Below are 12,547 nucleotides of genomic sequence, written 5' to 3'. Positions count from 1 at the left end.
AACAAAACCGGCCCCAGGACCGACCCTTGGGGCACTCCACTCGATACCGGCTGCCAACTAGACATGGAGCCATTGATCACTACCTGTTGGACCCGACAATCTAGCCAGCTTTCTATCCACCTTATAGGCCATTCATCCAGCCCATACTTCTTTAACTTGCTGGCAAGAATACTGTGGGAGACCGTGTCAAAAGCTTTGCTAAAGTCAAGGAACAACATGTCCACTGCTTTCCCCTCATCCACAGAGCCAGTTATCTCGTCATAGAAGGCAATTAGATTAGTCAGGCGTGAGTTGCCCTTGGTGAATCCAAGCTGACTGTTCCTGATCACTTTCCTCTCCTCTAAGTGCTTCAGAATTGATTCCTTGAGGACCTGCTCCATGACTTTTCCAGGGACTGAGGTGAGGCTGACTGGCCTGTAGTTCCCAGGATCCTCCTTCTTCCCTTTTTTAAAGATGGGCACTATATTAGCCTTTTTCCAGTCGTCCGGGACCGCCCCCGATCACCATGAGTTTTCAAAGATAATGGCCAATGGCTCTGCAATCACAGCCGCCAATTCCTTCAGCACTCTCGGATGCAACTCGTCCGGCCCCATGGACTTGTGCACATCCAGCTTTTCTAAATAGTCCCTAACCACCTCTATCTCCACAGAGGGCTGGTCACCTCCTCCCCATGCTGTGCTGCCCAGTGCAGTAGTCTGGGAGCTGACCTTGTTCGTGAAGACAGAGGCAAAAAAAGCATTGAGTACATTAGCTTTTTCCACATCCTCTGTCTCTACGTTGCCTCCCTCATTCAGTAAGGGACCCACACTTTCCTTGACCTTCTTCTTGTTGCTAACATACCTGAAGAAACCCTTCTTGTTACTTTTAACATCTCTTGCTAGCTGCAACTCCAGGTGTGATTTGGCTTTCCTGATTTCACTCCTGCATCCCCGAGCAATATTTTTATACTCTTCCCTGGTCATTTGTCCAATCTTCCACTTCTTGTAAGCTTCTTTTTTGTGTTCAAGATCAGCAAGGATTTCACTGTTAAGCCAAGCTGGTTGCCTGCCATATTTACTATTCTTTCGACACATCGGGATGGTTTGTCCCTGTAACCTCAATAAGGATTCTTTACAATACAGCCAGCTCTAAATAGCATTAAAGAAATAGCATTAAATAGCATTAAATAGCTCTAAATATTAAATAGCATTAAATAGCTCTAAATAGCATTAAAGAAATGCTCTAAATAGCATTAAAGAAATCCACTAAATACTAAATGTTAATTTAAGCATCTAAATTTAGGCACCCAAGTTTGAATATTTTGGCTTTAATAACTTGCCTACTCTCAGCAGCCAAGCCAGGAGTAGGACCCAGGGAACCAGACTCCCACTCTGCTAGTCTCATGGTTAGACAACACTCCCTTTTAAGGCATCTCCAATATACAGCCCAAATTGACCAATTATACAAAATCTTTTGGTAACTTCCATCTCTTCCTCCCCCTTCTGCTTTTTCCTCCAGTTTGAATGACCGTTGCCCCCACCCCCCACGCCCCCCGGTTGCATGAGCAGACAGAACATCTGGAATGTTTTTTCCCTTTCTCACAAAATAAGAGCAGCTTCCTGCTAAAGATGACACACACTGTGGGGAGGTACTGGGCCTAAATAAAACATGACCTTCAGAAGTCAGGATGCAATTTCTCAATATAATCAGTTTTAACCAAGGAGTATTTCTACAGATCATGGAATTCCTGCGGTTAGATATCAATTTTAAGCCTAGTTCTAGGAAACTAGTCCTAAAGGATAAGTGAACAGCATCTCTTACACAACTGTTAGGATGTAACATGCCAGCTGGTTATTGCCATATGGGGTCTGATTAGAAATTTAGGATTTGCCGTATCAGATAAGCCAGATGGACCATCTGGTCCACTTGTCTCTGGAAGGGGTTGGTAACATGATTCGGAGGAAGGTAATAACCTCCTACCTCCACAATGCACATAGCCAGTTGTGTAGTGCTGTATGTGGGGGTTAAAATTCCTTCTGGAATTGCACACGGACAAGGTTTAGCCAAGAATCATGAGACTGGGTTAGCCTTATTTTTGCATGATTAGCTACCACTGCCACCACTTTCTGCGCTTCCTCCTTTCCCTCTCACTCAATAGCCAATTACTTTCCTATCTGAAGACAGCACAGGTAGAGGGAGCTCTCCAGTTACTCAGACATATTCCTCACTTAGCTTTAGTCTGAGGGGATGTCTTAGAAGATCTAAGCATCAGGTTTGCAGAGCCCCTGGGACCACAAACCCCACCATGGTCAATCCATCCCTTCAACAGTGTGAGGCAGGTAAGTTGAGTGCCAAGCCACTTACCACTTCAGGGTCTTTTGCTGCAGACTTTAAAACTGGGGCTTTGTTTGTTCTGCACAGATATGAACAATCCCATGGCAGTTTTCATAAGAGTTTGTCCAGTGTCCTTGATCCAGATTTCCCTTTGCCCCATGTGTATAGCCTGCTGCATGTCAGTTGGCTGCTACCCTCCTGCCAGAGATAGTTGTTTCTGTGATATTAGGTATCTGTGGATTGTGCAGAGTTTGAGGGTCCATCAGAGTAAAAGCTGTTATATAAATTGAAGAGACGATCTGGGTGATGTAATCTCTTTTATTGGACCAACTTCTGTTGGTGAGAGGGACAAGCTTTCAAGCTACACAGAGCTCTTCTTCAGGTCTGGGAAATGTACTCTGAGTGTCACCGCTAAATACAAGGTGGAACCGATTGTTTAGCATAAGCAGTTAACACATAAGAAACCCATGGATCACCACACTTCCCTTCACAGATCCAGTAGCCACCCCAAGCACACCAAGAAATCTTTTATCGACAATCAGGTGCTACTGGGCCACTTCATCTTGAATGGTCCCTTGAAATATATGTTAAATACTTACACTAAAAAACTGTTCCACCTTGTATTTAGCTATGACACTCTGAGTACATTTCCCAGACTTGAAGAAGAGCTTGCCTCTCTCACCAACAAAAGTTGGTCCAATACAAGAGATTATCTCACCTATCTTGCCTCTCCAATATCCTGGGACCAACAAGGCTACAGCAATGCTGCATAATTATAAATCAAAAGCATTTTAATATAGGGCCAGTCTTTCAGAGAGAATAGTTTCCCTCTGGTTTTTGAGTCAAGAAAATGGAACTAAGAAAAAGGGACTTTGCTTGAAAAGAACTATTGATTCTGTTCCTTCAGAATTTACTTTTTGAAGTCTTTCTAAGGGACACTAGGAGGCAGGATCCAGCCAAAGCTGACAAGGGCAGAGGAAGGGTCACAGGGTTACATTATGTGCAGCCACTTACTGCTTCTAGAACAAAGCAAGCCTACAATATGCAAAACTCCAAAGTTCTGGAATTTACAGCTCCATCCCCACATAACACCACCTGGATTATGGGCTAGGAAGAGCTGTGCTCTAGCGGTTTAAGCATGGATTGAGTAAGCAGACAATGTTGCTCTGGTACAGTGACCTTGGGCAAATCATGTCATGCCTATGCTTATAATACCTTATAGAGGAACTGTGAGACATATTTATGTTTGTGAATGGACTAAGTATATTTATTTCCAACTAGGGCTGCTGATTAATTGCAGGTAACTCACGCAATTAACTCAAAAAATTAATCATGATTAATCACACTGTTAAACAATAGAATACCAATTTAAATTTATTAAAAATTTTGGATATTTCTACATTTTCATATATGTTGTATTCTGTGTTGTAACTGAAATTAAAGAGTATATTATTTTTATTACAAATACTTGCACTGTAAAAATGATAAACAAAAGAAATAGTATTTTTCAATTCACCTCATACTGTAGTGCAATCTCTTTGTCGTGAAAGTGCAACTTACAAATGTAGATTTGTTTTTGTTACATAACTGCACTCAAAACCAAAATTAATGTAAAACTTCAGAGCCTACAAATCCACTCAGTCCTACTTCTTGTTCAGCCAATCGCTAGGACAAACAAGCTTGTTTACATTTACAGGAGATAATGCTGCCCTCTTCTTATTTACAATGTCACTAGAAAGGAAGAACAGGCATTTGTATGGCATTTTCGTAGCTGGCATTGCAAGGTATTTACATGCCAGATATGTTAAACATTCATATGCCCCTTCATGCTTCGGCCACCATTCCAGAGGACATGCTTCCATGCTGATAATGCTCATTAAAAAAAAAAAAGTGTTAATTACATTTGTGACTGAACTCCTTGGGGGAGAATTCTATGTCCCCAGCTCTGTTTTACCCGCATTCTGCCATGTATTTCATGTTATAGCAGTCTCAGACGATGACCCAGAACATGTTGTTCGTTTTAAGAAAACTTTCTTTTCAGATTTCACAAAACGCAAAGAAGATACCAATGTGAGATTTCTAAAGATAGCTACAGCACTATATCCAAGATTTAAGAATCTGAAGAGCCTTCCAAAATCTGAGAGGGACGAGGTGTGGAGCATGCTTTCAGAAGTCTTAAAAGAGCAACACTCCGATACAGAAACTACAGAACCCAAACCACCAAAAAAGAAAATCAACCTTCTGCTGGTGGCATCTGACTAGATAATGAAAATGAACATGCATCAGTCTGCACTGCTTTGGATTATTATCGAGCAGAACCCGTCATCAGCATGGACGCAGTGGTGGTTGAAGCATGAAGGCACATATGAATCTTTAGCGCATCTGGCATGCCAGCTACAACAGTGCCATGAGAACGCTTGTTCTCGATTTCAGGTGACATTGCAAACAAGAAGCGGGCAAGCATTATCTCCTGCAAATGTAAACAAACTTGTTTGTCTGAGTGATTGGCTGAGAAGTAAGACCGAGTGGACTTGCAGGCTCTAAAATTTTACAAAAATGATTAGGGGTATGGAACAGCTTCCATATGAGAAGAGATTAATAAGACTGGGACTTTTCAGCTTGAAAAAGAGATGACTAAGGGGGGATATGACAGAGGTCTATAAAATCATGACTGGTGTTGAGAAAGTAAATAAGGAAGTTTAATTTACTCCTTCTCATAACACAAGAACTAGGGGTCACCAAATGAAATTAATAGAAAGCAGGATTAAAACAAACAGAAGGAAGTATTTCTTCACACAAGGCACAGTCAACCTGTGGAACTCTTTGCCAGAGGATGTTGTGAAGGCCAAGACTATAACAGGGTTCAAAGAAGAACTAGATAAATTCATGGAGGATAAGTCCATCAATGGCTATTAGCCAGGATGGGCAGGGATGGTGTCCCTAGCCTCTGTTTGCCAGAAGCTGGGAATGGGAGACAGGGAATGGATCACTTGATGATGACCTGTTCTATTCATTCTCTCTGGGGCACCTGGCATTGGCCGCTGTCAGAAGACAGGATACTGGGCTATATGGACCTTTGGTCTGAGCCAGTATGGCCATTCTTATGTACATAATTCTACATTTGTAAGTTCAACTTTCATGATAAAGAGATTGCACTACAGTACTTGTGTTAGTTGAACTGAAAAATACAATTTCTTTTTTTTTTACAGTGCAAATACTTATCAAAAATAAATATAAAGTGAACACTGTACACTTTGTATTCTGTGTTGTAATTGAAATCAATATATTTGAAATGTAGAAAACATCCAAAATATTTAAATAAATGGTATTCTATTATTGTTTAACAGTGTGATTAATTGCGATTAATTTTTTTCTGGCAAACAGAGGCTAGAGACACCATCCCTGCCCATCCTGCCATCCTTTTTAGAATGACAACCAGCTATTTAGCCCCTCCTCAGGGCCGCTGCCCTCCCTGGTGCCTGAGCCAGCTCTTCTTGAGACAGCAGCATCAGTTTTGTTCTTAGGCTTTTCCACAGTACACATCCCTGTTACAACTCTGTGCTGACTGGTTGGATCTTCTTTGCCCCTCCCTACCTTCTGTGGTAGTTTCTAGTTTTGCCTTTGCTGACAGGCTGATGTTACGAGAGTGTTAGAGATCTTTCCCATGCCCAGCAAATCCCACAAATGCTCTCCTAACATTGTGCAGTACAAATGAAACTGGAAAGGCTTCAAGGAAAGGAGTTGGAGGCGCAAGTGGTGTTCTCGTCCATCCTCCCCGTGGAAGGAAAAGGCCGGGGTAGGGATCGTCGAATCGTGGAAGTCAACGAATGGCTACGCAGGTGGTGTCGGAGAGAAGGCTTTGGATTCTTTGACCATGGGATGGTGTTCCATGAAGGAGGAGTGCTGGGCAGAGACGGGCTCCATCTTACGAAGAGAGGGAAGAGCATCTTTGCCAGCAGGCTGGCTAACCTAGTGAGGAGGGCTTTAAACTAGGTTCACCGGGGGAAGGAGACCAAAGCCCTGAGGTAAGTGGGAAAGCGGGATACCGGGAGGAAGCACAGGCAGGAATGTCTGTGAGGGGAGGGCTCCTGCCTCATACTGGGAATGAGGGGCGATCAACAGGTTATCTCAAGTGCTTATATACAAATGCACAAAGCCTTGGAAACAAGCAGGGAGAACTGGAGGTCCTGGTGATGTCAAGGAACTATGACGTGATCGGAATAACAGAGACTTGGTGGGATAACTCGCATGACTGGAGTACTGTCATGGATGGTTATAAACTGTTCAGGAAGGACAGGCAGGGCAGAAAAGGTGGGGGAGTAGCACTGTATGTAAGGGAGCAGTATGACTGCTCAGAGCTCCGGTACGAAACTGCAGAAAAACCTGAGTGTCTCTGGATTAAGTTTAGAAGTGTGTGCAACAAGAGTGATGTAGTGGTGGGAGTCTGCTATAGACCACCGGACCAGGAGGATGAGGTAGATGAGGCTTTCTTCCGGCAGCTCACGGAAGCTACTAGATCGCATGCCCTGATTCTCATGGGTGACTTTAATTTTCCTGATATCTGCTGGGAGAGCAATACAGCGGTGCATAGACAATCCAGGAAGTTTTTGGAAAGCGTAGGGGACAATTTCCTGGCGCAAGTGCTAGAGGAGCCAACTAGGGGGGGTGCTTTTCTTGACCTGCTGCTCACAAACCGGGTAGAATTAGTGGGGGAAGCAAAAGTGGATGGGAATCTGGGAGGCAGTGACCATGAGTTGGTTGAGTTCAGGATCCTGATGCAGGGAAGAAAGGTAAGCAGCAGGATACGGACCCTGGACTTCAGGAAAGCAGACTTCGACTCCCTCAGGGAACGGATGGCCAGGATCCCCTGGGGGACTAACTTCAAGGGGAAAGGAGTCCAGGAGAGCTGGCTGTATTTCAAGGAATCCCTGTTGAGGTTACAGGGACAAACCATCCCAATGAGTCGAAAGAATAGTAAATATGGCAGGCGACCAGCTTGGCTTAATGGTGAAATCCTAGCAGATCTTAAACATAAAAAAGAAGCTTACAAGAAGTGGAAGGTTGGACCAGGGAAGAGTATAAAAATATTGCTCGGGCATGTAGGAATGATATCAGGAGGGCCAAATCGCACCTGGAGCTGCAGCTAGCCAGAGATGTCAAGAGTAACAAGAAGGGTTTCTTCAGGTATGTTGGAAACAAGAAGAAAGCCAAGGAAAGTGTGGGCCCCTTACTGAATGAGGGAGGCAACCTAGTGACAGAGGATGTGGAAAAAGCTAATGTACTCAATGCTTTTTTTGCCTCTGTTTTCACTAACGAGGTCAGCTCCCAGACTGCTGCGCTGGGCATCACAAAATGGGGAAGAGATGGCCAGCCCTCTGTGGAGATAGAGGTGGTTAGGGACTATTTAGAAAAGCTGGACGTGCACAAGTCCATGGGGCCGGACGAGTTGCATCCGAGAGTGCTGAAGGAATTGGCGGCTGTGATTGCAGAGCCATTGGCCATTATCTTTGAAAACTCGTGGCGAACCGGGGAAGTCCCGGATGACTGGAAAAAGGCTAATGTAGTGCCAATCTTTAAAAAAGGGAAGAAGGAGGATCCTGGGAACTACACGCCAGTCAGCCTCACCTCAGTCCCTGGAAAAATCATGGAGCAGGTCCTCAAAGAATCAATCCTGAAGCACTTGCATGAGAGGAAAGTGATCAGGAACAGCCAGCATGGATTCACCAAGGGCAACTCATGCCTGACTAATCTAATCGCCTTTTATGATGAGATTACTGGTTCTGTGGATGAAGGGAAAGCAGTGGATGTATTGTTTCTTGACTTTAGCAAAGCTTTTGACATGGTCTCCCACAGTATTCTTGTCAGCAAGTTAAGGAAGTATGGGCTGGATGAATGCACTATAAGGTGGGTAGAAAGCTGGCTAGATTGTCGGGCTCAACGGGTAGTGATCAATGGCTCCATGTCTAGTTGGCAGCCGGTATCAAGTGGAGTGCCCCAAGGGTCGGTCCTGGGGCCGGTTTTGTTCAATATCTTCATAAATGATCTGGAGGATGGTGTGGATTGCACTCTCAGCAAATTTGCGGTTGATACTAAACTGGGAGGAGTGGTAGATACGCTGGAGGGGAGGGATAGGATACAGAAGGACCTAGACAAATTGGAGGATTGGGCCAAAAGAAATCTGATGAGGTTCAATAAGGATAAGTGCAGGGTCCTGCACTTAGGACGGAAGAACCCAATGCACCGCTACAGACTAGGGACCGAATGGCTAGGCAGCAGTTCTGCGGAAAAGGACCTAGGGGTGACAGTGGACGAGAAGCTGGATATGAGTCAGCAGTGTGCCCTTGTTGCCAAGAAGGCCAATGGCATTTTGGGATGTATAAGTAGGGGCATAGCGAGCAGATCGAGGGACGTGATCGTCCCCCTCTATTCGACATTGGTGAGGCCTCATCTGGAGTACTGTGTCCAGTTTTGGGCCCCACACTTCAAGAAGGATGTGGATAAATTGGAGAGAGTCCAGCAAAGGGCAACAAAAATGATTAGGGGTCTGGAACACATGAGTTATGAGGAGAGGCTGAGGGAGCTGGGATTGTTTAGCCTGCAGAAGAGAAGAATGAGGGGGGATTTGATAGCTGCTTTCAACTACCTGAAAGGGGGTTCCAAAGAGGATGGCTCTAGACTGTTTTCAATGGTAGCAGATGACAGAACGAGGAGTAATGGTCTCAAATTTCAGTGGGGGAGGTTTAGATTGGATATTAGGAAAAACTTTTTCACTAGGAGGGTGGTGAAACACTGGAATGCGTTACCTAGGGAGGTGGTAGAATCTCCTTCCTTAGAGGTTTTTAAGGCCAGGCTTGACAAAGCCCTGGCTGGGATGATTTAACTGGGAATTGGTCCTGCTTCGAGCAGGGGGTTGGACTAGATGACCTTCTGGGGTCCCTTCCAACCCTGATATTCTATGATTCTATGACTTTAAGGGCAATTACTGTCCTTTTCTCTCCCTGATCTTTGTCTCTTCTCCTTGTTTTTGGTCTCCTTTCCCCCTGCCTCTCTCCCCTCCTCAGTTACCCTCTCTTTTTGCACATTCCATGTCTCTTTTCTTTCTCTCCTCCACTCCTTTCTTTCCTCCCCTTTCATTTTTGCTCTCCTCCTCCTACACACCCACCCTGATCGCTGGTAGTGGGTGGAACGTGCATAGCTGTTCAGTTCCCATGCACCACTGGCTACTCAGAAGCAATCGAGAGAAGCATATTGAATAAGGTGTAATCCTTGTGGGCACCCAGCTAATACAGTGGTGAGCATGGTAACGACAGATAAGTCGGCTTCATTCTACTCGTGCTGGCAATGTTGGAAATGAGCTGCAGCACAGGTCTGAGTGATCCCCATGATTGAGGAAGGAGAAAGCATGAGGAAAACATGAAGTTTCTGCAGCAGCCATGCTTGATCTAACCCTCTAACATTTGTGTGTGACCCTGAGTTAGAAGGGAAGCACCCACTTGCCATATCTGATTATTCGGAGAGTTCCATCGCAGCACTTTCTGTATTTGGTTTACCACCCCCGGAACCATGCAAGCCGCTAGCAGAATGATTACAGGAAGCTCAGTTAATGCACTCAGGCATATACAAATGTGTCAGCAGAGTTAAAGGAAGCCAGGCTTTGCTTCACTTGATGGCAGATGAACAGCAGCGTCGCTGCACACTTCAGATCTTTTTAACTTTTTTGGCATCATGATGCTAGCTCTCAGATCTAAAATAACATTGCCTATGATAACAGGAAAGTTTCCCCCCACACACACACACTCCCACACACTGCATTAAGAATGGATAATGGCCCTCAGAACCTACATGAACTCACCTGGGGGAACTTTGTCAATGTCCACATAAAAGCGCAAAATGGCAGATCCTAACATGAATGCCACGCCAGGTCCGATGATAGTTAGAGCAAACAGGATTCCTGCAAAAAGAAAGCATTTTCCACTCAGCAGGAAGGTTCTGTCTTTGAGAGGAGTGCATGCAGGGGACATGAGATGCAAAACCACAGGAAAATAGGAACTACAAAATGAGGTCAGACCCAAAGTCCATCCAGCCCAGTATCCTGTCTCTGACTGGGGCCAGCACCAGAGGAAGGTGTAAGAAACTTGCAGGAGCAGATGTGAGTTAATCTACCCCCACATTAGGTCTCATCCTGATATCTAATAAACCCTGAAGCATGAGTTCTAATATTCCTTCCAAAAATGTTGTTACCATTAATTATACCTCTATATTCTTGTTATCCATATAAATGTTCAATCTGTCTTTCAATCTTGCTTAAATTCTTGGCCTCGTGGACTTGATGTGGCAATGAGTTCCACAGTCTAATTACATGTTGTATGCAAAAGTATTTCCTTTTAGCAGTTTTGAATTTCCCACCTTTTGATTTAATTTAATATCCCCTTGTTGTTGTTTTAAGTGAAAAAGAGAATCAAAATCCTTTATCTACCTCTTCTATACCGTAATTATTGTATATTCTTTTACCAATTCTCCTTTCTAGGTAAACGATCCCAATCTTTTCAATCTCTCTCCTTAGGAGAGTTTTTCTATGCCCTCAATCATTCTTGTCACTCTTCTCTGAACCCCTTGTGACTTCCGCAGTACATCAGGGGCCAAACTCTGACTTCAGTTACTCCTCGTGTAAAACCTCCATTACATTCAGAAAGGTACTCAAGATATATGCTGGCACTGTTCAGATTAAAAACTGTGCCATGCTCTTTGAAATGTTTTTTTGCTACCTCAATTTATCTACTTCAGCTTTTACATGGAAGCCCTCTTACGACAACTACTGATGAAAAGCATGAACATACATAAGACTCAATTCTTCGTTACCCTGAATCCTTGTGAAATATGTTTCAGGAGTTTATTTATACCCTGGAGCAGCCAAAATTAAAAACACTTGAAGTTTCTTGTAGTCTAAGGGTCTGTTCTTGAGAGCTGAGCAGTCAGACCCTGTCATGGAACTGATCCCTCCAGCCCAGCATAAGTGCTGCTTTTCTTTCTTACCGTGGTGGGACTCAGTTCTAGTCTTACCTAAATAGAGAGGTGAGTTTCTCTCACTGGCAAAATCATCAATGTAAGAGATCCCAAAGGGCTGGATGGGGACCCCTCCAATCCCTAGCAAAGCCTGGCCAATAAACAGGATCAGCAGGACCTCGCGGTTTTCTTTCACTGCATGTGGGGTGCAGTCTGTGTCACTGAGGTTTCTGATGGATATAGCAGGTTGGCAGAGATCAGTAGAATTGCTGAACACACCTGCGGAGGCAAATGCAACACCCCTAAGTGCTCAAAGCCGAAGTTGGTGAGCACCTAACCTTAGACGTGAAACATCCTCTGTAAAATAGCATCAGATACAGAGCTGCTGTTTGTCTCTCTGAGGGTTAGGTTGCGGCCCTTAGCTACAGTCCCGACTGTGCAGTCACACAGCCCCATGGGGATCTCAGTCACTGAGTGTGCCTCCAGAGGACTAATTCCTCCCCATGCTCTCCAGAACACAAGCAGTGATTGCAGTCTGGCACACAACTTGCTTTCTTGGTGCCCCAGCCCAGCTCCACCGCACAGTGCTTTCATCCTGCCGCCTGGCATACAACACAGAGCATGCAGTCCCTACATTTCTCCAAAGCAGGAGCTGAAATAGTCCTTGACCTCTGGCTTTTCCTCAACCCCGTGCCAGCTGCTGAGGCCAGGGGAAATCCGGCTCTGAGTGATTTCTATAGCCATGTATGGTTTACAAATTAAACAAATGATGGGCTAAATTCTACTTTCAGTTACCCCCTTCTGCCTCAATGGACTAATGAAATTGCACAAGTGTTACACAGAGCAGAATTTGGTACAATATTTGTTTCTTTTTAAAAATCTCTTTATCTAGTTAATAATAACCTACCTAACAACAATGGCAAATACATCTAGATATACATCAAATAAACAGGAGGCCTTAATTTAACATCCACATTTGCGACACTGTGCAAGACAATCAGAAACAAATAAAATGTATTTGTTGAGCTGTGAAAGATGATTATGATAAAAGAACAATGGCAATAACCAAAAGTTACTCCATAGCTAAGTACAGAAACCGTCACATTTAAAAATATAGATGGATACAAAAAGGATAAAAATCAAGTCCAATTAAAGAAGCAGTCTGATCTCATCTACTCTGACTCTGGTGGAGTTACTCTGGATTGATACCAGTGTAATGGAGATGGAGACA

At 44.2% G+C, this 12,547-nt stretch overlaps 1 protein-coding gene across 3 annotated transcripts in view; it reads right to left on the bottom strand.

The window, feature by feature from the left end:
* Positions 1-12,547, bottom strand: part of SLCO2B1 (solute carrier organic anion transporter family member 2B1) — a 109,974-nt gene that overhangs the window by 54,037 nt on the left and 43,390 nt on the right. For all 3 annotated transcript variants that reach the window (XM_073333933.1, XM_073333923.1, XM_073333943.1), the window contains 2 exons: positions 11,374-11,595; positions 10,166-10,264 (listed from right to left, as the gene is read on the bottom strand). In XM_073333933.1, the coding sequence (XP_073190034.1) occupies positions 10,166-10,264; positions 11,374-11,595 (321 nt within the window). The remainder of the gene's footprint in view (positions 1-10,165; positions 10,265-11,373; positions 11,596-12,547) is intronic.

Source organism: Lepidochelys kempii, chromosome 1 (assembly GCF_965140265.1).
Source record: "Lepidochelys kempii isolate rLepKem1 chromosome 1, rLepKem1.hap2, whole genome shotgun sequence".
NCBI classification, from domain to species: domain Eukaryota; kingdom Metazoa; phylum Chordata; order Testudines; family Cheloniidae; genus Lepidochelys; species Lepidochelys kempii.
This window is presented reverse-complemented; position numbering and strand designations above follow the sequence as displayed.